The sequence below is a fragment of the Thunnus maccoyii genome, chromosome 19, assembly GCF_910596095.1.
Source record: "Thunnus maccoyii chromosome 19, fThuMac1.1, whole genome shotgun sequence".
Taxonomy (NCBI): Eukaryota; Metazoa; Chordata; class Actinopteri; order Scombriformes; family Scombridae; genus Thunnus; species Thunnus maccoyii.
In genome coordinates, this window is record NC_056551.1 from 6,570,752 (window position 1) to 6,592,117 (window position 21,366).

At 37.5% G+C, this 21,366-nt stretch overlaps 2 protein-coding genes across 3 annotated transcripts; both read right to left on the reverse strand.

Annotated features, from left to right (window-relative positions):
• Positions 1 to 1,747: 1,747 nt before the first annotated feature.
• On the reverse strand, positions 1,748 to 4,362 carry phpt1 (phosphohistidine phosphatase 1). The gene is made up of 4 exons (XM_042395376.1): positions 4,270 to 4,362; positions 3,964 to 4,152; positions 2,434 to 2,561; positions 1,748 to 2,292 (listed from the first exon to the last, which is right to left on the reverse strand). Exons 2-4 carry the CDS (start codon positions 4,127 to 4,129, stop codon positions 2,200 to 2,202), a joined length of 387 nt encoding a protein of 128 aa, XP_042251310.1. The 5' UTR covers positions 4,130 to 4,152; positions 4,270 to 4,362; the 3' UTR covers positions 1,748 to 2,199.
• Positions 4,363 to 5,772: 1,410 nt separating this feature from the next.
• LOC121886224 (ectonucleoside triphosphate diphosphohydrolase 2) lies at positions 5,773 to 21,128 on the reverse strand. 2 transcript variants are annotated; one of them, XM_042396171.1, is made up of 10 exons: positions 20,485 to 21,128; positions 20,193 to 20,338; positions 16,537 to 16,654; positions 13,947 to 14,097; positions 11,603 to 11,762; positions 10,858 to 11,085; positions 9,318 to 9,587; positions 8,865 to 8,984; positions 7,901 to 8,035; positions 5,773 to 7,780 (listed from the first exon to the last, which is right to left on the reverse strand). In XM_042396171.1, exons 2-10 carry the CDS (start codon positions 20,307 to 20,309, stop codon positions 7,565 to 7,567), a joined length of 1,515 nt encoding a protein of 504 aa, XP_042252105.1. In that variant the 5' UTR covers positions 20,310 to 20,338; positions 20,485 to 21,128; the 3' UTR covers positions 5,773 to 7,564. The 2 variants fall into 2 exon arrangements, with proteins under 2 accessions (XP_042252105.1, XP_042252104.1); XM_042396170.1 differs by having other exon boundaries at positions 20,193 to 20,341.
• Positions 21,129 to 21,366: the final 238 nt, after the last annotated feature.

Genomic DNA, 21,366 nt, shown 5'->3' on the forward strand with positions numbered 1-21,366 from the left:
GTTAGACATAAAGTAAGTTTTCCAGTTAGTCTATTTAAAAGAAAAAAAAGAAGAAAAAAAAAGACAATATCATTACATAATACAATAATAATAATAATAATAATAATAATAATAATAATATAATGATGATGATGATGATGATGATGATGATAATAATAATAATAATAATAATACTTATTATTATTATTATTATATATACACACATATATACACATATCTCAATGTAAAGGTCTAAATGCTGTTTTAAAGTCTTTTTTGAGTGGTTGAACTTGTAAGTAAGACATTAAGTTAAGATGTTTGGCCAAACTTTAGTGGCTTGTTTAGAAATCTGAATCTGAATTTCTACTCTACTTAAGATAAGTTTAGCCCAACAAACAGCAGCATAATTTCTACATTAAAAAATTGACAATGTTTGAATTGAGTTTGGCTGAATGTGCACTTACCCCATTGCAGAATCAACAGCAGAAAGAGGGCTGAGCCCCTTGAATGTAACATCTTTCCTCTTCCACCAGCTCAGTGAAGGACTGAACACAACCTGGAAAGTCTTCTCTAGTTAACTCTGACCCGTCTCCGTTTCTGAGATAACAGCTGGACTTTAAATTCACCAAGTATGCAAGTGCAACAAACCATAAAACAATTTCCTCTAAATCTACGGATGTTTCATAGGATACATCCGTAGATTCAGCAATAAATGAAGTACACACAATTGGCAACAGAACTGCAGAACAATTCAGCTATAACTGCTGTGTAGTCTACAAAATTATACTCCAAACTTTATTATTATTATATTTGATCTTTATTTATCCCTTGTGTTCACTGACTCTGCTTCACAAGAGCAGATGTAGGTTAAGTGCCTTGTTTAAGAAAATGTAAGTGGTTTAAGTCCTTTAGCTGGTCTGAAGAAAAGGGAAACATTATTTCAAGTTGTGGAGCGTTCAGGCATTATTTAAAGATCTCTCATGGTTGCCCCTGTTGCTTACCTACCAGATAAATGGGAATTAAGCTAAAATTAGATGTTTTCTTACAGTGTAACATTTTTAGTGGTTCATTAGTACATTAAACAACATACCAACAGTTTATAGCTCCTTTTGAATGAGCTGAATGTATTCTGTTATTAATAATACAATATTACGTTGGTGATGGTCAACAGCATTTTAGCATCTTTCAGCTCATTGTTTTGGTTTTACCATTTTGATTAATCGCTCTCATCAGCGTAATTTCTTATCACAGCAGGCAGTTTCTTTCAGCAACAACTCTCACATAAATCCACTGTATGTAAACTTATGAAAAAAGTAGAGCATTTAGCAGCTGTAGAGACAATTATTTTACATACAATTAGTTAGTGGAGACCAAAACAAGGCTATAAAAAGTGAATATTGGAAAATAAGCCACTTCAACTTTGTAAGGTGATAATATTATAACTGTGTTTGTAGTTTGTTGCACTGTCCAAAGGTTTATCTTATATTGTTCATACAACAGATACAACAGCTCATACAAGATGCAGCTCAACAGCACGTATCCATCCTCTATCCTCTTAATTAGATCACTAGCAATGATACGGGTGTATTATAATTTCAAGATCAACAAGTTCATCAGCACTTATCTAGCACTTACCCCACTTTAAATTAAGGAAATGACATTCATCAGCAGTTTACAGTTCAGAGGCTGCCAAGAAATAAATGGCTGTTGGCCAAAAGATAAGCAATGAGCTCAGTGACAGGAGAGACACAGTATCCACACAACTTAGCAGATTTCAGGAAACCTTTATGAAACATACATTGCAACAAAGCATTTAAGGTTCACTTTCCAACTTATCTTAGTGATAAGGTGAACTTTATGAGGCTATGTGACTCTAAAACAAGTCAATGCGTGACTGTATGTCACACTACAAAACTGTCATAACCAGTTATTTATTTTATTAAGAAACAAGTTTAATGGGGAGATTTTACACAATTGTAATTCCAAATTAGACTATCATGCATTTGTTTTAGACCTACAGCAAATAAAATTTAAATGTGAAAAACAACATTGTTTGCTTTACTTTACTTCATTTGTAACATAAGAAAATCAAAAAAGGCTTTGGTTCTATTTAGACTTGTCAATCTTTGTCTTGGATTATAAATGTGGTATCAAAACGTTCCTTATGGACTAAGTACTAAGTCAGTCCAGGAAGGGTGTCAAACAAAGGCTGGTCTCAGTTCAGTATCCTTCATTATCCCAGGTCACCTCATAGTCTGGATACCGAGCCTTCAGTTTTTCAGTAGATACTGCGTGGTTCGCTCTTCCAAATCCCTGTAATGAAAAGTACCACATCAATGTTCCCTTACAGTTAAAAGACAACCATTTATTTAAAATCAAATGATCAATATCTTTATATATATAATGATAACATGAAGGAAATGAGGAGGGAAGCAGGAAGCAGGAGTCTCTTACCATTGAGTATCCGTAGATGTGGATCTTCTTGGCCTGAGCATCATGTTTAATCCTCCCTCCTCCGATACACTCACAGTCCAGGTGTCCGTCCTTTTCAAGCTCCTCTGAGACCTTCTCATAGATATCAGCTGCAAGCAAAAGAAATATGAAAAATTATTTAATTCATCTAAATATACATGATGAAAAATATGTTTAGTATTTATAATTTGGGTTATGATAGAAAAAATAGTTTGAACAACAGATTTTGCCTCAATAAGTACATTTGTTTTTAATAAACTTGTGAATGAAGCCATTCATGTTTGAGTTGCCAGCTGTCCATTAAATATGTTTATCATTTCAAATGGCTGCTTGTTGTGTAGATGTGCTGCCTCCATCTGGTTTTAAAAAAAAAAAAATCATATTCCATACTTTAGATACCACCTATGTGTATAAATGAATATACAGATAATATAAATGACTTTTAATCCCTACAGGTTTGGGCAGTTACTGTGGTGATCTTGCGTAAACCCAGTAGTACAAACATTATTCTGCATTGTGCTGTACATTTATTTACAGTTTTATATGTATATTTGGTTTTTCTCTGCTGTTATTTATTGAATTTAACTTGACATCCCCCTCTTACTGGAAACACTTAGCAAAGCTTTACATGTACATAGATGACTCAATTTCCCAGCAACCAAAATTCAGAACATAGTGCTGGAATCTGTTTTTGCTGCTATATCTTCAAAATCAACTTGTCTCAACTGGGGTGGGGGTGGGGGGTCGCCTAAAAGCCTTTAGATGCATCGCGACGCGGACGTGGACGATTCTGCATTGATTCCCAAACGTCAAAAATCGAGTTTCTAAATGTTAATAACGTAATGTTGACGGAACCAAAAAGGCGGAACTCAACTGCGAGGGCAGTGCAGCACCCGGTCAGTCTACAGCGCGCACACGCTAGAGTTAGCTCGTCATTCATCATAACAAAAACCAGCAGTTGCAAGCATTTTTTGATTTAATGAATAAATAATTAGTTTTGCGAGATGCACGTGAAAAACTGTAACTTTCCACTTCACCAGTTACACATAACTTTAATACAACAGCACTGCAATAAATCCATCCTACCTTCTTGAAGGCTTCTGTTACAGCTGATGTAGAGAGGTTTTGATCTGACTTCATGGTCAGGATGGAGGCTTTAGTTCATACTGAGGAGGTGTTTCTGAAATGCTGTCAACCCTCGTAGACTATAGGAACACCTCTTAGTATAACGTTATACAATTCAACATCAACACAAGGACTACTGCCTCCAAAATGACCAGAAATCTGAATGAACACCCCTTAAAATGTTTTCAACAAAAACTTGACATTAATACTTTCATGAAGGTGTGTTTTACTGCATGGCCATAGTATTAGACTGCACTAATGCTAGCTACACCTAATAAACGGAAACCTGATGGTTTGTGGGGGACCCTTCAGCCTGTTCTCTTTATACATCCATGGTCATGTACTCTGTTGGCTAGTAGCAGTCTGGTTGTGTAGGTCCTGACTCACCGTGGTACTCCGCCCAGCCGTATCCTCGGACTATGTCTACCTCCGAGTCGTCTCCCTCCTCTTTGCTGTGAACTCGGATCAGGACGTATTTAAACACACCGGACGGGTCGATGTCTGCCTGCGGTATGTTTGCCATGAGAGCAGCAGCCTTCGTCTGAGTGCACATCTTCACACCTGTCTGCAGCCACACTAACACAAACAAAAAAAAATGCTCGTATGTTCTCAACAGACTCTCTGTCTGCCCCTGAGGAAACACGCCGTTAATAGTTTGAGCAAGACGTATATGGAGCAATAATTAATTATTACAACAGCAAGCGGTTCCTCTGCTGTCACGCCTGTTCCACCATGCAGCAACAACAAAACTACTTCCGATTATAGCCTTCAAAATAAAAGCGCCATCGCGCTATTATAAATACAAATATTTCATCCTGCAGGCGGAAAGGTTGCAGATTGCAACCAACTGAATACAGCCCCCCCCCCAACCGTGTAGGAGAACCTTTTATAAGACATCCACGGAAAGGCTACGGTGGCCGCAAAACTCACGAAAAACGCAAGTGGGTAGGTCTCAGTCTGAAAAGTGACGCCGATGTGGAAATGACTTAAACCTGCATTCTCTCTAATGGCCAGCATGGGGCGACTCCACTGGCTCCAAAAAGAAGTCCAATTGTATCGAAGTCTATCATCCTACTTCTCACTTGATTTATTACCTCAGTAAACAGTTTTGTAATGAATTTATGGTCTCAATCACTAGTTTTCTTCTTCAATACAGCATGATGTTTATTTTGTAAATTACAGTTAGAGTATGATACATGATAAAGCAGGGTATGCTTTATGGTGTGGCTACTATGTGATTGACAAGTTGCTCTCACGGCGTTGCATGAGGTGCTGTAGTTTGACCCTGGGGAGCTCCTCCCCAGCTGCACACTCGTGTTTAAATATGGACACCTCTTATCACTTATGGCTCCAAAAAACAAAGATGGCAACAGTCAAAATGCCAAACTCAAGGCTTCAAACTTGAGAATTGAAAATGGGTGACGATGGGTGACGTCATGGTTGCTACGTCCATTATTTTTATACAGTCTATGGAAAAATGCGAAAGGCCCTCTCTAGAGCCACTGTCTGGTTTGTCGGTTCTGAGATACTGTAGAAACATGGCAGGCTTCGTGGAAGAGGACCTGTTCACTATGTAAATATAAGGGGCTCATTCTAAGGTAACGGAAACAGTGATTCTTAGTTTCAGGTGATTATATACTAATTAAAACATCCTTATTCCATCTCCATTTCTGCCAAGTCCGCTCTGCTAGAAGCCACTAAATTCTACACACTGCGCATTTACACTATAATTTCATGACCACCTCAATTCACCATGTAAAAAGTTGTCTTCCTTTTCAGCAGTCCTAGCTGAAACAGTTAGGAAACAATATCAAAATCTACAAGTATGTTCTTTTACGACTTTGAACGTTAATAGAATGTATATTGAGCCTCCCTTCCCCATGCTTTGACTTGCTCCCAGCTTTTATTTTGAAGGCAAAGCGACTATGTCGGCAGTCAACGAGTGGCAAACTTCCGTAAAATAAGTATTCTGGTAGTTGTGGTCCAAAAGAGGTTAAGGAAGGAGGGAGGCACGTTTAGCTGAGTGGAAGATGCTTAGACACAGTTGGCTCCTTGTACAAATAAAGAAAAATAACATTTAATTGTTTATGTGAAGTAAAAGATACCACGTGACCGCACAGAAAGCAGTGTAAGTGATGGAAATAAAATACAAAATTAACAATGGTTATTAATTAAGGATTTGATGAGTCAAGGGAATATGTTGGTAAAACATTTGTTTAATCTACTGTCACACCTGTTTCATCAAACAATGATTGATTGAATGGGCTGAAAGTAACACACAGACTGCACTAATTACCAGAATTGTCAGATTTTTCAACAACCAAAAACGCATTATGGTATTAGAATAATTTGAAATACTCCATAATATACATACAAATTCAACATGTAAACATGTAAAAAGGCGCCCAGACACTGTAGACAGTGTTTTTTTTTTAATGTTGTGTATGTATGGTGCAAAGTACCTCTGACAATATAACACAGTACAACAGTACCAAATGCAATTAAAAAATGATCACTGAGCTGTGATAAAAAAAGGTTTTGATGATCTTTTTAACACAATGTCAACTAAACCTAAAACATTATAAACTTCAAAAAGATGGTTTTCATACTGTAGTACAAGTACACTTATACTATAATGGGCATTGTGTTCTGGGAAATGGCACCCAGCAACTGTATGGTTTTTTGTTCTATTATGTTTCTCCTTCCACTCTCACTTTTGCTTAACTTTAGTGTGCTCTTCTATGTCTTATTCTGCTATTTTCTTGTTTCACTGCACTGTATCACCGAGTCAAACTCCTGTGTACATTGTACATTTGGCCAATAAAGCAATTCTGATTCTGATTCTCTGAACATCTATATAAAGTCAAAATGTTAGCTTGATTTGTGATGGCTAAAGTTTATTACAGCACACATGACTAAAACCTGCATTAATGTCATTAAAGAAACGTATAAGAAAAATATAAACACAAGGTCGGTGAGATCTGATGTGAGTTTTCTTCAGTAACTTAACATTGCACATTCCTTTCTGAACTGTCAATGGGGAGTGTGAAGTAGTTTAGTTTAAACACCAAACCTTATCCATTTGTCATTCTACATTTTATCAATGACAGTGAGAGCTCTATTCTATCAGATATCGACCTGTATCAAAAGTACAAGTTAAGGTCTCCATTACTGACTATTAACTTCTGGAAGAGTCACGGCTCAGCATTTGCCTCAAAATCAGTCAAAGTTAGTTATTAACCCTCCTCTGTGTGACACAATCTTTATTAATGACTTAAACTCTGCTGTAGAATCTAGACAGACTAAAGTGTGAATAAAAATGCTACCTGAAAAATGTTTTTGAACATTTAGACAAACATTTAGAAAATTATGATCCCTCATATACTAAACTGGTAGTCATCTCCACAATGAGTTTACTGTAACAGTGCTTCAGAGTACAGTCTTACTCTACAAAAGAAAAAGCTGTATTTTTTTTTTTTACATATCATAGGACCAAAAAGTGGTTTGACTTGTTAAAAATAAAAATTACATACAGACCTCCACTGTAGTGCTGATGGCACCAGCGGAGTGATGTGTTTTTCAACCATTTGAGCAGTCATACAATATTTCAGTCTAACACATTTTTTATTGTGTTGGCTCTGCAAAATTTTCTTGTGCAGAATGCACCAATTTTAGGGGGCTTAAAGTAATTGGATAAGTAAACATAAGTCTAGGTAAAGTGTAAAATACAAATACACAGACTGTGAACATACATAACAGTCTCTTAGGATCATTGTCCTGTTGAATTAACCTAAAGTTGGGGGACTTTATAAAGAGAGTTAGGGCTTTTACAGTGTTCACCGATTATAATGTGAACACCAGATATTGGAATTCTAAGCAGTTCTTTTACCTCATAGTCATATCTTTATTTCAAATCCAATGTGCTGTACTACAGTGCCAAAACAAACAAAAATGTGTTTCTGTCCTACTGTTTTCTGACTGGCAGTACCTAGATGGTACTTTCACTGACTCCCTTCTTCCTCCCATCACGAGCTCGAAGTAAAATGAAGACCATGACTGCTGCTAGGAGGAGGACAAAGAGGAAGATAAGAGTTCCCCACGCTCCCAGGTTCAGGGCCTTCTTCAGCTGCACTCTCTCTGCTGGCAGCAAATTGCTCAAACTCAACATGTAGCCCAGAGCCCAACCCACGGAGGTGTCCCCTGCCTGGAGGATCAGCAACATAATATTGTTGCAAGTTATTGTTAAATGAGCATTGAGGATATACTGTTTTGTGAAATGATGATGAGGATATAATGTATTGTAAAATGATGATGAATTTCTCACCTTCTTCCGGAAGGAAATGTGTGGGAATGACGTCTCATCGAAGCTGTATCCTCTCACCATGAGAATCTTGACAAACACAGAGGAAGTGCAATAGTCCTGCAAACGAGACTTTTGCTCTGGAGCAAGAAGCAGCAACTGGAACAAAGATTAAAATATATTGTAATGTTAGAGTATGATGAATACATAGGATTAAAAATAATACCCATCCACCCAAGTGTACAGTATATGGAGTCTTGATTGTACCACCAGAATAATTATACATTTTTTCAGACCTTGATGAAGTGAATAATGAAATTTATATGTAAATGATGGTATACAAATAAACTACAAGTTTACAAAAAAAAATCTGTTTCACTTTTCTCTCTTTCATTTTCAATGTGACACACTGGCCACATGTTTTTTAAAATTAAAAACATGGGTCTTTAATCAAAGTGGTCACGAAAGTGAAAGTTAAAATGTTAAATTTAAAGACCCCCCCCCCGGACATGTAAAAATACCTATAAAAATACTCTGCTTGTAATGATTACTTTTGTCTGATATGGGTTTTCCACAAAAAAAAAGTTCTGTTAACTTGTCTTAATTAATTAATTTATGTGCTGTGTGCTGTGTGCACTACAATGATGTGAGAACGGCTTTGCAGTATCAAACTCTGGACACGTGAAGCGAAGAAACAATTAGTAAAACACACTTTTGAGTGGAGGGGATTAAAAATAAGACAACTGTGAGTGTGAATATGACAGGAAGACACATTCCCAAATGGAATTTAAGAAATAGACGTCATTTAAAAATGTATTTCCAAATCCATGAACTCATTGTGAATAGCTTTCAATGCATCAATTAATAAATGATAATAATTAACCAATGAAAATGTATAAATTAATCAGGTGGCACACGCCATACATACAAGCACTCCAAACACGTGAAGACACAAGTGAGATATTATGAATTCATAGCTTCACATAACTTGATCGAAAGTCATACTGCACAGTGTTTTGGCTGCCTCCTCCATTTGTGAGGGAGTGCTCACAGTGATACCAGTGATACGCTGCAGGAAGGAGTGAATGTAGAAGAATGCAGAGAACGCCTGATAACACAGAAAGAAGACAAAATACAAAACTCAGACTTGGGCAATTACGGTAAGAGTATATGGAAAATGATATAGCCAGAAAGAGCGATGGAATGACAAAAAATTTGCCCAGTTTATGTGTAAGTCACAACACACAAGTTTTAGTGTGTGATACAGTGATGTTAGCTACATATTTAATATCGACATATAAAGGACAATACAGTACAGCTGCTGTGGTGTCAACAGCTTTCCAAATGGTAAAAAAGTACAACTGTAGGCATCACTAACACTGTATCTGAACCCTGTGTGTACAGGCTGACCTTTAGTGTATAATGCTACCTGTGATCTTACCATGAAGCTACCGGTGACATTTGGCTGGTAGACTTTATCAAAAGAGCACTGGGAGTAGGGGCAGCTGTTGAAGTCGAAGATCTCGGACACATTGCCCACACAGTGTTCATAATGTCCACTGCCTTGTACCGTCAAAGAGGCCTGAGGGATGTAGGAGTCGGGTTTGCTCTCTGTCGTACACGGAGAGTTGAATATGCTGTCCAGCTTTAAAGTTCTGGTGTGTCCTGCAGGATAGCAGGGGTGAGTGACTGACTCTGAATAACCCTGAGACTGAGAGAGAGAGACAGAGAGAGAAAGAGAGCCATGACACATTCCCTTCACAAATCCTTTAAATTAATATAACAATTACAATCAAACATTAAAGTTTCTAATATGCACATGTACTTTGTATGTACTGTATGTATACCGTACAGTTTATTACAGATATAACTGTATGGTTGAATGTGATGGCCGATAAGTAAATCGATGTTGCCATTACATACTTTTGTCCAGCAGAGACCGCTGACAAGTTGAATTTGTAAATTACTTAAAGGTTTTAACTATAACCCATGAGTAATTAACATTAGTTTTAGCTTATGTCATTTGCGGTTATTAGCTACGTGTTTGTCAGTTTTCTTTACATATGTTAAATAATCAATGGTGCTGGTTCGCTAACCAAGCTAACGTTACCCCTGAGTTTAAAACCTTTTTGCTAACATTTTGTCATTAAATTATTATTAGATCATAAATATAGAAGCCAAAGCAAATAATTACTGTTAACGACTTGGTTTGGTGTGAATATGAACATATGTGGTGTGAAACTGTATCCCTCAAAAAAACTGACTGCATGACACCTTTCTTTATCAAAATGTTTGTTTACATCATACTGTATGTGTATGTAATGTGTGTTATATCTGCCAATATATTACCATCAAATCATTTAAACTATCAAATGTTTATATCGCCATAGTTACAGCCTGTAAAATCCAGTATTAGTAGGCTTAGGGCCTAAAAATAACAGCAAAAGATGCATCCTTATTTAGTGCCGAATACCTACATATGTTTAATATCTATAAAATATAATAAAATAAAATATTTGGGTTACTTAACAACAATACAGAAAGCTTGAATATGTTTGAAATTTGTAGGGAAGAGGCTATAATATCGACAAGACATATGATATTGTTATATTTTAACAATGAAATCTGGTCTATCATGCAGCCTGGATTAGTCTGGGTCTAAAGACAGTGAAAACATTAACTTTAAGCCAGACAGTTAACGTAACATCTGGATCCTAACTACAGAAAACAAGTGCTGTCACTATCAACTGTATGCAGCACATCAATTCCTTTAACTGCCAGGATGTTGTACAGTCCACATGTCATATGCTTTTAGTAAGCTGTGACACAGTGTCTTGACAACATTCATTGATGTCTTTTGGTATAACTGTTTCAACAGTTTCTTGATATCCAGTCTCTCTGCTGTGTTTAACATACATTTTTGAAATAATAGGATGGTTGAGTTTGCTTTTAGTGAGTGTGAAGACGGCATATTACTCTACCTTCACCATATGGGCCAGCAGTCTCTTGAGGACCTGGTCCTGCCCGTAGCAGAGGAAGCTGTGTGTGTACAGAGAGTACTCCTGGCCATACAGACGCAGTTTTATCAAGTCCTTCTCGTCCTCTACTTCCTCCTGGGTTGCAAATGTTATCTGGGTGGACGCCCCACCGAAATCGAGCGCTCCCACTGTGGGTCTGCCAGGGCTGAACCAGTGCCCCACGAAACCATACTGGTGAGGAATAGGGAACAAAAGCAGAAAATTATCTTTTTTTTGTGTTCATTGTCTAAAGAGCCATTTCCTACACGTACTGTATATTTCCACATGCTGCCTCATGCAATCTTTAACCACTTTCCACTGACATAGAAATGTATTTAGACAATATCTGATGTATTTAAAAGCATATGACCATTAGTGTTGGAGAAGCCACTAGATGTCATCGGTCACCCACTAAATAAGGTTTAAAGAGAAAAATACCTCAAGACAGACAATCTTTGCAACAATTACCAGAGCAAAAAACAAGAATATATTTTAAATGAATTTTAACATTACAGGAATTGATTCTAGTGTAAGCTGCTTTTTGGCACCATCCTGTCTCACAAAGTACAACTGTAATTGTTATCCATTTGTTGCTCCCAGATTTCTAACTGGTTGCCTTGACATCAGTTGACACCCTATTGTTGATTTAGATAAAAATACAGACTCCTACTTATTCAAACCTTCCAACACTTTGCACAAGCTTTGGTACCTTGATAAAGTTCTCTAAGAGATAGTTGACGGTGACCCAGCCATAAGCCCCCTCCTCTTGACCACTCAGTATGGTCGCACCCTGGTACTTGAAAGGGTAGGACTGGATTTTACGGCCCACTTCCTGCAGAGTGTGAGCAGACTGCTCTGGATTGGAGATCCTGGTGGGGAGAAATAAGAGTCGTAATTTATTAGACCATTATACGTTTCAGCTGCAGCAGGTAATTTTCTGGACATTCATTCAGAAGTTGTATGAATAAAACGCTGTTAGATGGCTGAAAATGAGCAGTTTTCATAAACCTGAGTTATTTCTCCCTCTTTTACTCCCTCAGGCTTCAGGTTTCACTGCTGACCTCTAAAACTACAAAGGTTTAACAAACCCTGATCTTCCAGTTGAGGTTTACTCATTTGAAAGCTTCATGGAGACACCACAGTGAAATCAGTAACACATGTTTGTCAGCATGACCAGATGCACCAATTTCACCCAGCCTACCAGACTCCACAAGAGACAGACAGCTGAAGACAGAAACTTTCCCCCAAGCCCAAATTAAAAAGTATGTTATTTAAAAAGTATGCCACAAATCGATTCATTTCCTGAATCAACTAATGTTAAATAGTAGTTACCTGGATGTAACTCCAGTTCTAGGATTATGTGCGGTGTCCTAAAATGGACTTTGCTGTTGGTTTACCCTTATGAGGCTCTGCCCCATCACCTAAGAAAAGATCTTTGCAATCAGGAGGTAGCAACCGTGCAGCATCCTCCCACTATAAAACCCCAGTGTCTGTGCTGCTTGTGTCCCTTTGAAACTCAGCAACAAACAACTGGGGCCCATTGAGCTAGTAGTAGGAGGGCTCTGCACATACTCATAGACCTGGAGCTACATATAGGTAACTACTATTTCTATTTTGTACGTGCTCCGCCCTCTAATGAGCTTTGCTATTGGTTGTCACCGAAGGCACCATTAGGTATGATATGTACTCCCAGCTGCGCCCGACCCTATGAGGAGCCCTGTCATTCAAAACCCCACCCAAACTGCATACCACCTATCCAGTTCCCAGACACCAGCTATCCAGTCATCCTGGACATCATGCACCACCCAGTCGACGTGATACCTACCGATGTCACACCCTGGCATGATATCCAATTTGATATCATGCGCTACCCAATATCTGTCAATTGGATAGATATTCAATTGCCTCTCTTAAAACGTATGTAGAGCGAGAAAGGCCAAAACAAAATTTGGAATTAAGCTAAAATTTAATGCGGAGGAAATTGGCATTATTAATATTAATGTAGGTCCTCCAGTCTGTTGGTCAGTTGTACCATCATGACTGATCCCAGAACCTGAAGTTGATCTATGCATACTGAATAATAACAAAAGAAAGAAATCAGAAGATATAGTCAAGGAAGTTAAGTCTTATCTGCAACAAAAATGGAGTTCATACAGTATTTACAGATTTATATAGTCAGTATACCACATATTTCTACTTAGCAAAAAAATAGACACAATCTAGCACTGCTGAGATCATAGAGGCATCAACTTACAGTAATTTGTCTATTTCATGTGTGCTGGAGGATAGGTGCATATCTATCTTAACAGAGATATACCACAGACTGCCCTGCAAAATATATACCTGTGTATGCAAAATATACAAGAATGTAATGCAAGATAAGATATGCAAGTTCACTGAGTCAATTCAAGTCAAGTCAAACAGAATAATAATTGAATGTAATGTGCAGGGAGAAAAATAAAGCGTCCACAGACTTATCATTACTATTTAAATAAGATATTCACAATGTCAAAGATATACAGTATGTGCTACATTAAACATGTAACGATATGCAATTTCAGGGCTGATATTAATAATGACCAATTTATTTTTCCACTGTCAATTTGGTAAACACATTGTAGTTAATGCAAAAAATATGTGCCATTCATCTTTATCTTTTTCCCTCTAAAAGTGCTAACAGGCAACAGTGCAATTAATATAAATTCATCTATCTGCCTGTGGTAGGATTATATATAGTGTTTATTCAAGGCCACAGAGGAACCATGGACAACTACTGTAAGAAAAGCCTTATTAGACGTAATAATTGGCTGAAATTCCATATTGGAACAATAATAATCGAATTTTCTCCTGTATTGGAGTATAACCTATCGGCAACTAATATATATATTATGCTAGATGAAAATGTTTGTTTTATTATTATTATAACGTATAAAAGGAGTAGCATAGGAGGGTGAAGTATGAGAAAGACAAGCAAAGTCACATTTAAAGAAAACAAAATAAACACAGACAGTGACAGTCTGGTTATATGGACAGAGAGACACACACTGACTCACTGCAGAAGCCTCATGCCAGCTGTGGCTCCCAGGTACACAGGCGTGACCTGATGTCTTTCTTTGGGGATGTCACTCATTGCCTGGTCCAGACATGCCTCTAAGCTCTTTCCTGCCGCTCCCTGTTGGCCTGCATAGCTGGAGATCCCTCCTCCTGGGTGAGTGATGAAAGGAAGAGAAGGAAAAAACCCATCTGATTACATAATCGACTTGAAGAATCTTGTTCTGCATCTGTGACCAACCTGCATTCTGATGCAAATCAATCACGCCGACAACACTAGAAATCTCCCACTTACCTGGTAAGAAAACTGCAACACAATCTACTCATCACAGTTGTGGGTGAACAATGAAAATGAATCACGCAATGTGGAAGGAATACTGCTTTTCTTGACTCAAACTGAGAAATCAACTTTAAGAATGTTTTAGTTCTTCCTTACTGTTATCAGAGGTCACTGATCATGGACTTCATAAAAAATAGTGAAGTAAAATGTTACAAATATTCAAGGAAACTTGGGGCACTGTAAATTGTCTGATTTATATTTAGAAATTTGTAATTTTGGATATCCTTCTCAGACATCCATCTAAGGATCAAAGGTCACTACTGATAGGACATTTTTACAATGAAACATGACAAACATGACAAAGTAAACACCATCTTAATGACTAATTGGAAAAAAAAAAAATCTTTGTTTATCTTTCTTTTAAAACATAAAGACCCTTTGGCAGGACAGGAGTGGCAACCCGCACAGCTCAACTCTGACTCATTTGTGATTCATGATTGCTGGAGACAAAAATTTGTTTCACAATGTACAGTATTCCAGTCCCAGGAGCCAGCAGGCACTATCTGAGATCCCACTCACTGGTAAATATAACAAGACAAAGAACTTTGTAAGCTTTGTTTTTTGTTATTTGTCAGTTATAAAAGTGCCTCAAGTGATGTCACTTGAGGCACTTTTATCACAATTTATCTGATTCCAACAGCCCCCTCCAGGATTGAGGCTTGTTTTATTGACATTAGTTGGCAGGCTGCCAGCGTTACAACGTACAGAACACAGATAAAATAAACAAACTGCTGTAGCTACAAGTCATGGCCAGACATTGTGTTGCTAACAGGGATTTTGAAGAGCAACGACCAAACCAGGATCTAACCAGACCAAAGTGATATTTGCAGGTAGCCTATGTTTACATGCAATTTAATGTGCTGTAGCTGATTAGCTAATTGGCTATCTAGCCTGCTAACTTCGGGCTAGATAGCCCGTGCACTAGGAAAAGTGCACTGCTAACTTGATGTTAGCGGTGCACTTTTCCCCAGTGAATGTTTGTTTGGTGACTTGTTCAACAAGCTAAGGTGCAGGATATAATGTGTGTTCATGTTTGTAAGTTAGATAAGAATGAGACTTTATCAAGAAAGCTAATGTGGGTTGTTGTTCAGAGTCTGTGGCTCTTGTGTTGTGTAGCAGGATGCAGTCAGGCTCAGTGTGATCGTCTGATCTGCCCATGATAGAACACCACGTAACTGATTTATTCAAGATTTGATTTGTTTTACTGAAATAAGATTAGAGTATTTAAGAGTATTTCAGCTAAATAATGTAAAACTAGGGAGCAAAATCATGAAATGAAAGACTTTAAAATATAAATTTCTCATATTTTTTTCTAAAATATGACAAACTACTGTATGACATCTTCTGTTGCTATTGTGGTTAACTTTCACATTAGCTTGCTTATGGTCATCATGAGCTAGCCTATTGTCAAACAGTGCAGTGGAAACCGCTTATAGTGATCAAGGTTACAGTGATCAACCGCTTATAAGGATCAAAAAGCTTAGGACAGAATCATTCCTATACAAATGCTGTTTAAATAATTTGCTTGTAGTAATCAAGCACTCCACTTACAGTGTTCATTTTGGGTATTTTCATACATGACAACATATGGAAAAAAATGTTAAAACTAAGGTGATTCTATTTTCTTTTTACTTTACTCCCATGATACACATATGATATGTGTTAGCGGCTGCAGCACCAGCTGGTTACCTGAGGCTGGTGTTTTATGCACATTGAAAACAGGAAAAAGAAAGACTTTTTCTCTGAATGAAGAACATAGTCTCCTTGGGGCTTATGACAAACTGCCAAAAACAAGCCAACAACATGCAGCAGTGAAACAACAAGAGTTTAAAACAGCTGTACTGTATTTTGAAACAGTCAATAAAATCCAGTAAATAGTGACGGTGTCTGTTTTATTACTTTATATTCATGTTATAAGTATACAAATATATAAATATACAGATTGTAATCTGAATGAGAAATAAAGAAAAAGAAAAAAAAGAGGTTATAATAATCATCCGCTTATAGTGATCAATTTGACCCAGACAGACGTGATCACTATAGGTGAAAGGGAAACAGATAGTGTTTTGAAATGTCTCTGAGGATATTCTTTTTTCACTGTGAATGGGCTGCTGTTGAAACTGTTATGAATCTGAGCCGACTACAGCTGCCATCCTCTGAGACAAAGCAGAAACTTTTCAAAACCATCTCCCAAGCATACAAGCAGGAGTATTGGTAGTGAAGTGTTTGGTGGAGAAACTGCTAATACTTACCCTGCACATGACATTCCCTGTGCTGAGTGACCACGCCTGTGCCATTTTGCTTGTCTGCTGGCCACTTGTATATATACAAAGCTGTGTGCGAAGACCCAGCATCCAGGACAATCCCATACTATAGAGTGAGAAAAAAGTGAAGGGGGTTATAACAGAGACAGCTCAACATTTCAAAAAGTTAATTGTGCTGACAGTCTTGAAAAGAGGACTCTAGTTAACCATATAAAAGAACATGAAAGACGTTAACAGTCATGGCTGTGTCACCTCAATGTTGGCATCTTGAAGCCATTTGGCTGCAGACTAGGTTAACTAACGATGTGAATGTTCAAAGACAGCATTCTGGGCCTCATATTACACAAGTATTTGTGTTGGAAAGACACTGATTGCATTACATTTTTACCCCATCTTTAATCCTCACCTTTATAATACAGGAAAGGAGTTCACTTTTATAAAATAAGTAAGAAAATGTGTTATTTTGCTTTTTTTTTATTTGTGCAGAAATGCCAATATTGTTTTGTGTACAAGAATATGCCAGATGAGTTCAAGTTACACTGCTTCACATCAATATATGTAGTTTATTCAAAGTTGACAATTTTTTTTAAGTCATAAAAATCATCATTAAAATTGTAATAATATTAACCTTATTTATGTTTTTTATTAACCTTAATGTTAGCTCTGAAATATAAAGTACCAGTTACTAGTTGTCTTACATGTTTGCTTATTCATTCTCTTTCAAACAACTCTCAGTTTTTCATCTTAATGACATTGCTAAGTAAGGATTCAGCACTTTGATATGCAGCTTTTGGTACTGTATATGTCAAACTTACACATTTCAACTGGGCTCCACAAGACTGAAGGAATGAAATATGAAATCTAAAACTGAGTAGTCTTCTGTACAATCCAGTTGAAGTTCTTGCTCCACTTCTTGCATCTAGCCAATTGTGTGTGCTTTTAATTTTGTGTGACACTGGCAAAAATAAAAATATAATTTTTGCTGGTCAAACTAAGAAAACATATTGAAACAACTGCAGGAGTGTTCAACGGGTGGGTTGGTGTATTTAGGGGATAGCTCAGTTCAATCTACGGAAACCTTTTGGGCCTGGGACTCTTTAACTCTCCCAACTGACACGGATGACAGATCTCATAACTACAAGATTTCATTTTATAATCATAAGATAGAGATATTAAGGAAAAAAAAACTATAAGATACAGAGTCATAATTATAAGAAAATGCCACAATAGTTTTTTCTCAGGTAAATGTAAATGCATTGTACTTCTGTATCTCTCCACTCTTATACATCCAAGATTTTTTGTTTTCAGGTTGTTATAACATATTGTAGACATTTAGCATTGTTACAACATACTTGCGGTTACTGAAGTATGCATTGAACTCTCGGGTGCATGTTATACACTATACAGTCTCTATCATAACATTACATTACCAACCATGTAGCCTAAAATATGTTGTGTGTGAACAGTACTAACTATCTTAGTTGTTTAGCAGGAAATACCTCCTCTACCTCTTGTTTAGATAACAGGTACTTGGACCCCAGGATGTCTGCACACGCAAGAGGATATCCGACTGATAATCTGAGAGAAAAGGATCTCACACACACATACACACAAATACGTGTGCTTAAATAGATACTTGCACATCCTTCTACATTCGCATTTGAAAACACACAGCCTCTCAAATCAGCACAACAGGTGAACAGTAATGTCATGTGGAAGTTGGCAGCTTTACTTCTCATAATATTTTCTCATTACTGCTGTGCAGTCAGTTGTAAGGACCTGCTCTACACTTGCCAAAAACACACAGGAACTCTAATGATCTGTTTGTCCTTTCATGTGATACACTATGGGAACTCTTGCAGTTGTTTCCCTGAAAAATGTAAGAAAAACCTTTTTGTGCCCTTTTGTGTGACTGGTTGACCGCATTGTTACTGAGCAAAAGGGCAGCTACGTTATACTAAAAAAGGAACCATGGGATATTTAGCCGGTAACACAAACACTGGGATGGTGCAGAGGCAACAGAAGCTGGAGTTGACCTTTGCAGCAATCCTGCTCTGAATGCTAAAACAGCACTCCACTACAGTTTCAAAACAAGGGAATAGACAGGAAAGTCCATACATGGAGTTGAGAGTTTTATGTTGTTTTTGTGTGTGTGTGTGTGTTGTAATCATTAGATATATGGTCAAAATTATAACATGAGAAAACTTTCAAATTTCACTTTAAAAATGCTTTACGATAGATTTATAATAGATATGGGGCACTTTACAATGAAACTTCTCCAGTGTAGCTGCATTGGCAGTTTCCTAACAGCAGTGAACAACAACCTTTCACTGCCTTAATCCTCAAGACAGCCAAGCTTGTCATTTATTTGTTTGTCTCTTCGTTAAATCTTGGTTTACATTCTAGATGTAGGGCAGTCTCTTTGCCATATTTTTTGCTTCATTACAATGAGGCAACTACAGTTTATCAGTATTTCAGCCATGAGGTCACCTGAGTGCATAATATATAGCATATCACAAAGTTACTGATGACAGTCTCATGATAGGCAAACTGTCCTCAGTTGATCTTGAGTGAGCAACAGATGAGTGAGCCATGACCAAGAGCCAAACATACAGATAATAAAAACAGGAGAGGATAAGATTAATCAGATGACTGGTTAAAACTAGCCCAACTTTGTTTCAGCAGCATTTAAATGACTATATTTAAATATGAGGGAGGTCCTAACTACATGTTAGAATATAGTCACTGAAATACTGTTGAAACAACTTAACATTTATAAAATGTTCACTTTTTATCCAAAGTTAACCCATTTTAATGTCTAGTGGTCTTTTGGCCTACAAATCACCAAATCATTTCCCACTATGAAAGTAAAAATAAAACATAAAAAGACTTATATAATATATATAATATTATATATATATATATATAATATATAATATAATATATAATGTGCACATGTATAGCAAATACAATTTAGAGTATAACAGTTACACACATTCACACCTGGAAGCTGCCCAGTACAACCACAGTCTGATCTACCAGCCACCGAGCAGCTCCACTGGAGCAGTTGGGGTTAAGGGCCTTGCTCAAGGACACCTCAGTGATGGTAATGCAGGAGGGGCATGCGCTGCTTTTTCACTTTCCACACCCAGAATTATCCTGTCAGTCCAGGGATTGAACAGACAACAACAATTTTTACACCCATTTTAATGTTTAGTTGTCTTTTGAACTGCAAATCACCAAATCATTTCTCAATATGAAAGTAAAAATTAAACATAAAAATACTTATATAATATATATAATATAATATATAATGTGCACGTGTATAGCAAATACAATTTAGAGTATAATACATGTTTTATTTAATATTGTCAGTATTTTACTTCCATATTTTTGAGCTGACCCAGAGACTATTAACCAACCCCATCATTTTTGAAGACAGCCGAGGATGTAAAGAACTTTGGGGTAAAACCCAGTCTGAGTAAACTACATTCAGGTAGTAATCTCACAGAATCCTCCAGTGCCACCGATTTCTATGTAACACCTTTTTGCTTCCTGTGCACCCTGCACAGCAGCGCTTTTGGTAACACATCCCTACGACTTAACACCCTGACAAGAGCTAAAAATACCCGACGGGACCTTACCATGAACCCCGGCGCCTCTTGGATGTCTTCGGTGGGGATAGTGAGGAGCAGGATTGCAACAAATCCAAACACCAGCAGCGCGATGGGGACGACAGGATGAGCGGAGCGCTGAGCCATGAAGTGAGAAGTGCAGCTCCTCTTTGCGCCTGCTGGAAATTTGAGCGTCGTTTAATAGTAGTGGCCAAGAGGGAGAAGGTACTGGTGGCTTCCCGCTGCCGGCCCGCCTGTGGTTCACGCTTCACCTGCTGCCTGCCTCCTGTTTTACATTTCACTTGAGATAGCAAAGTCTGACCTGAATTTATGTTCCCAGCGCAACCAAGTCCTCCTCCATGTGTCTGAAACCTTCTCCCTGGTCAATGAATGAAATCAGCTCCAAGGCTACTGGTGCCATGGAGGGGAAAATGTTTTTATTATGGGCCTGAGCTACTCATTCACACTCAGCGGTTAGTCAGGGTGGAGCTACGTGTAATCTCTGCCTAATCATTTCCTTGTTAATTTAAGAGAGATAAAAATCTGATGAATATTATAATTATATAGTCATTTATGGAAAACAATGGGTGGCGTAAACCGGCAGAGGTCCAGATTGTAGGCAGTTGGACAGAGGAACTGCAAAGCTGTTTTTTGTTTTTTCCCCCCGTATTTGCATGTGAATGGGTGCAGCTCAAAACCTGACTTGCAAATTGCACCTTCATTTGAATGTAAAGTGAAGCATGGACATGAAGTTTTCATCAAGTTTTCAGTAGTGGCCTTAAATTTCTTTGTACTTGTGCTTTAAAAAGTCTAGTCTAAAAAAGTCTGACAGTGTCCAAATTTAGCAGAATATATAATGAGGTATTTTGAAGGAGCTTCTGAGTTAAGCACTTGAGCTATCCTTATGTTGTCACTCCAGCACAGATTTAAATGTTTGTATCCTTTGCAGTATGCTAGACATTGCATAATAAAGCAAAAAGCAAAAACATTAAGTATATACTGTTATTGTAACTGTCAGTATCCCACCCCAGGTTAACAGGCTCATCTGGGAGACTAAATGCCAAAAATAATTACAGTAGTGTGACAATTACAGTACTTTTCCTTCAAACCTGATGAGCTTGACAGACTGTCTGTATTGAACAGGTGTTTAAATGCAACTAGGAACTTGATGGCAAATAATTTCCTGCAGTTAGATGCAGATAAA

Excerpts from the sequence above, each read along its gene's own strand:
- phpt1 (XM_042395376.1), bottom strand. The coding sequence starts at position 4,129 with ATGTGCACTCAGACGAAGGCTGCTGCTCTCATGGCAAACATACCGCAG. Across the intron at positions 2,562-3,963 it reads CGGCTGGGCGGAGTACCACG|CTGATATCTATGAGAAGGTC; the intron begins GTGAGTCAGGAC and ends TTTTGCTTGCAG. Across the intron at positions 2,293-2,433 it reads ACATCTACGGATACTCAATG|GGATTTGGAAGAGCGAACCA; the intron begins GTAAGAGACTCC and ends TTTTCATTACAG.
- LOC121886224 (XM_042396171.1), bottom strand. The coding sequence starts at position 20,309 with ATGGCTCAGCGCTCCGCTCATCCTGTCGTCCCCATCGCGCTGCTGGTG. Across the intron at positions 11,763-13,946 it reads GCTGGCATGAGGCTTCTGCA|GATCTCCAATCCAGAGCAGT; the intron begins GTGAGTCAGTGT and ends TCTCCCCACCAG. Across the intron at positions 7,781-7,900 it reads ACATTTCCTTCCGGAAGAAG|GCAGGGGACACCTCCGTGGG; the intron begins GTGAGAAATTCA and ends CTGATCCTCCAG.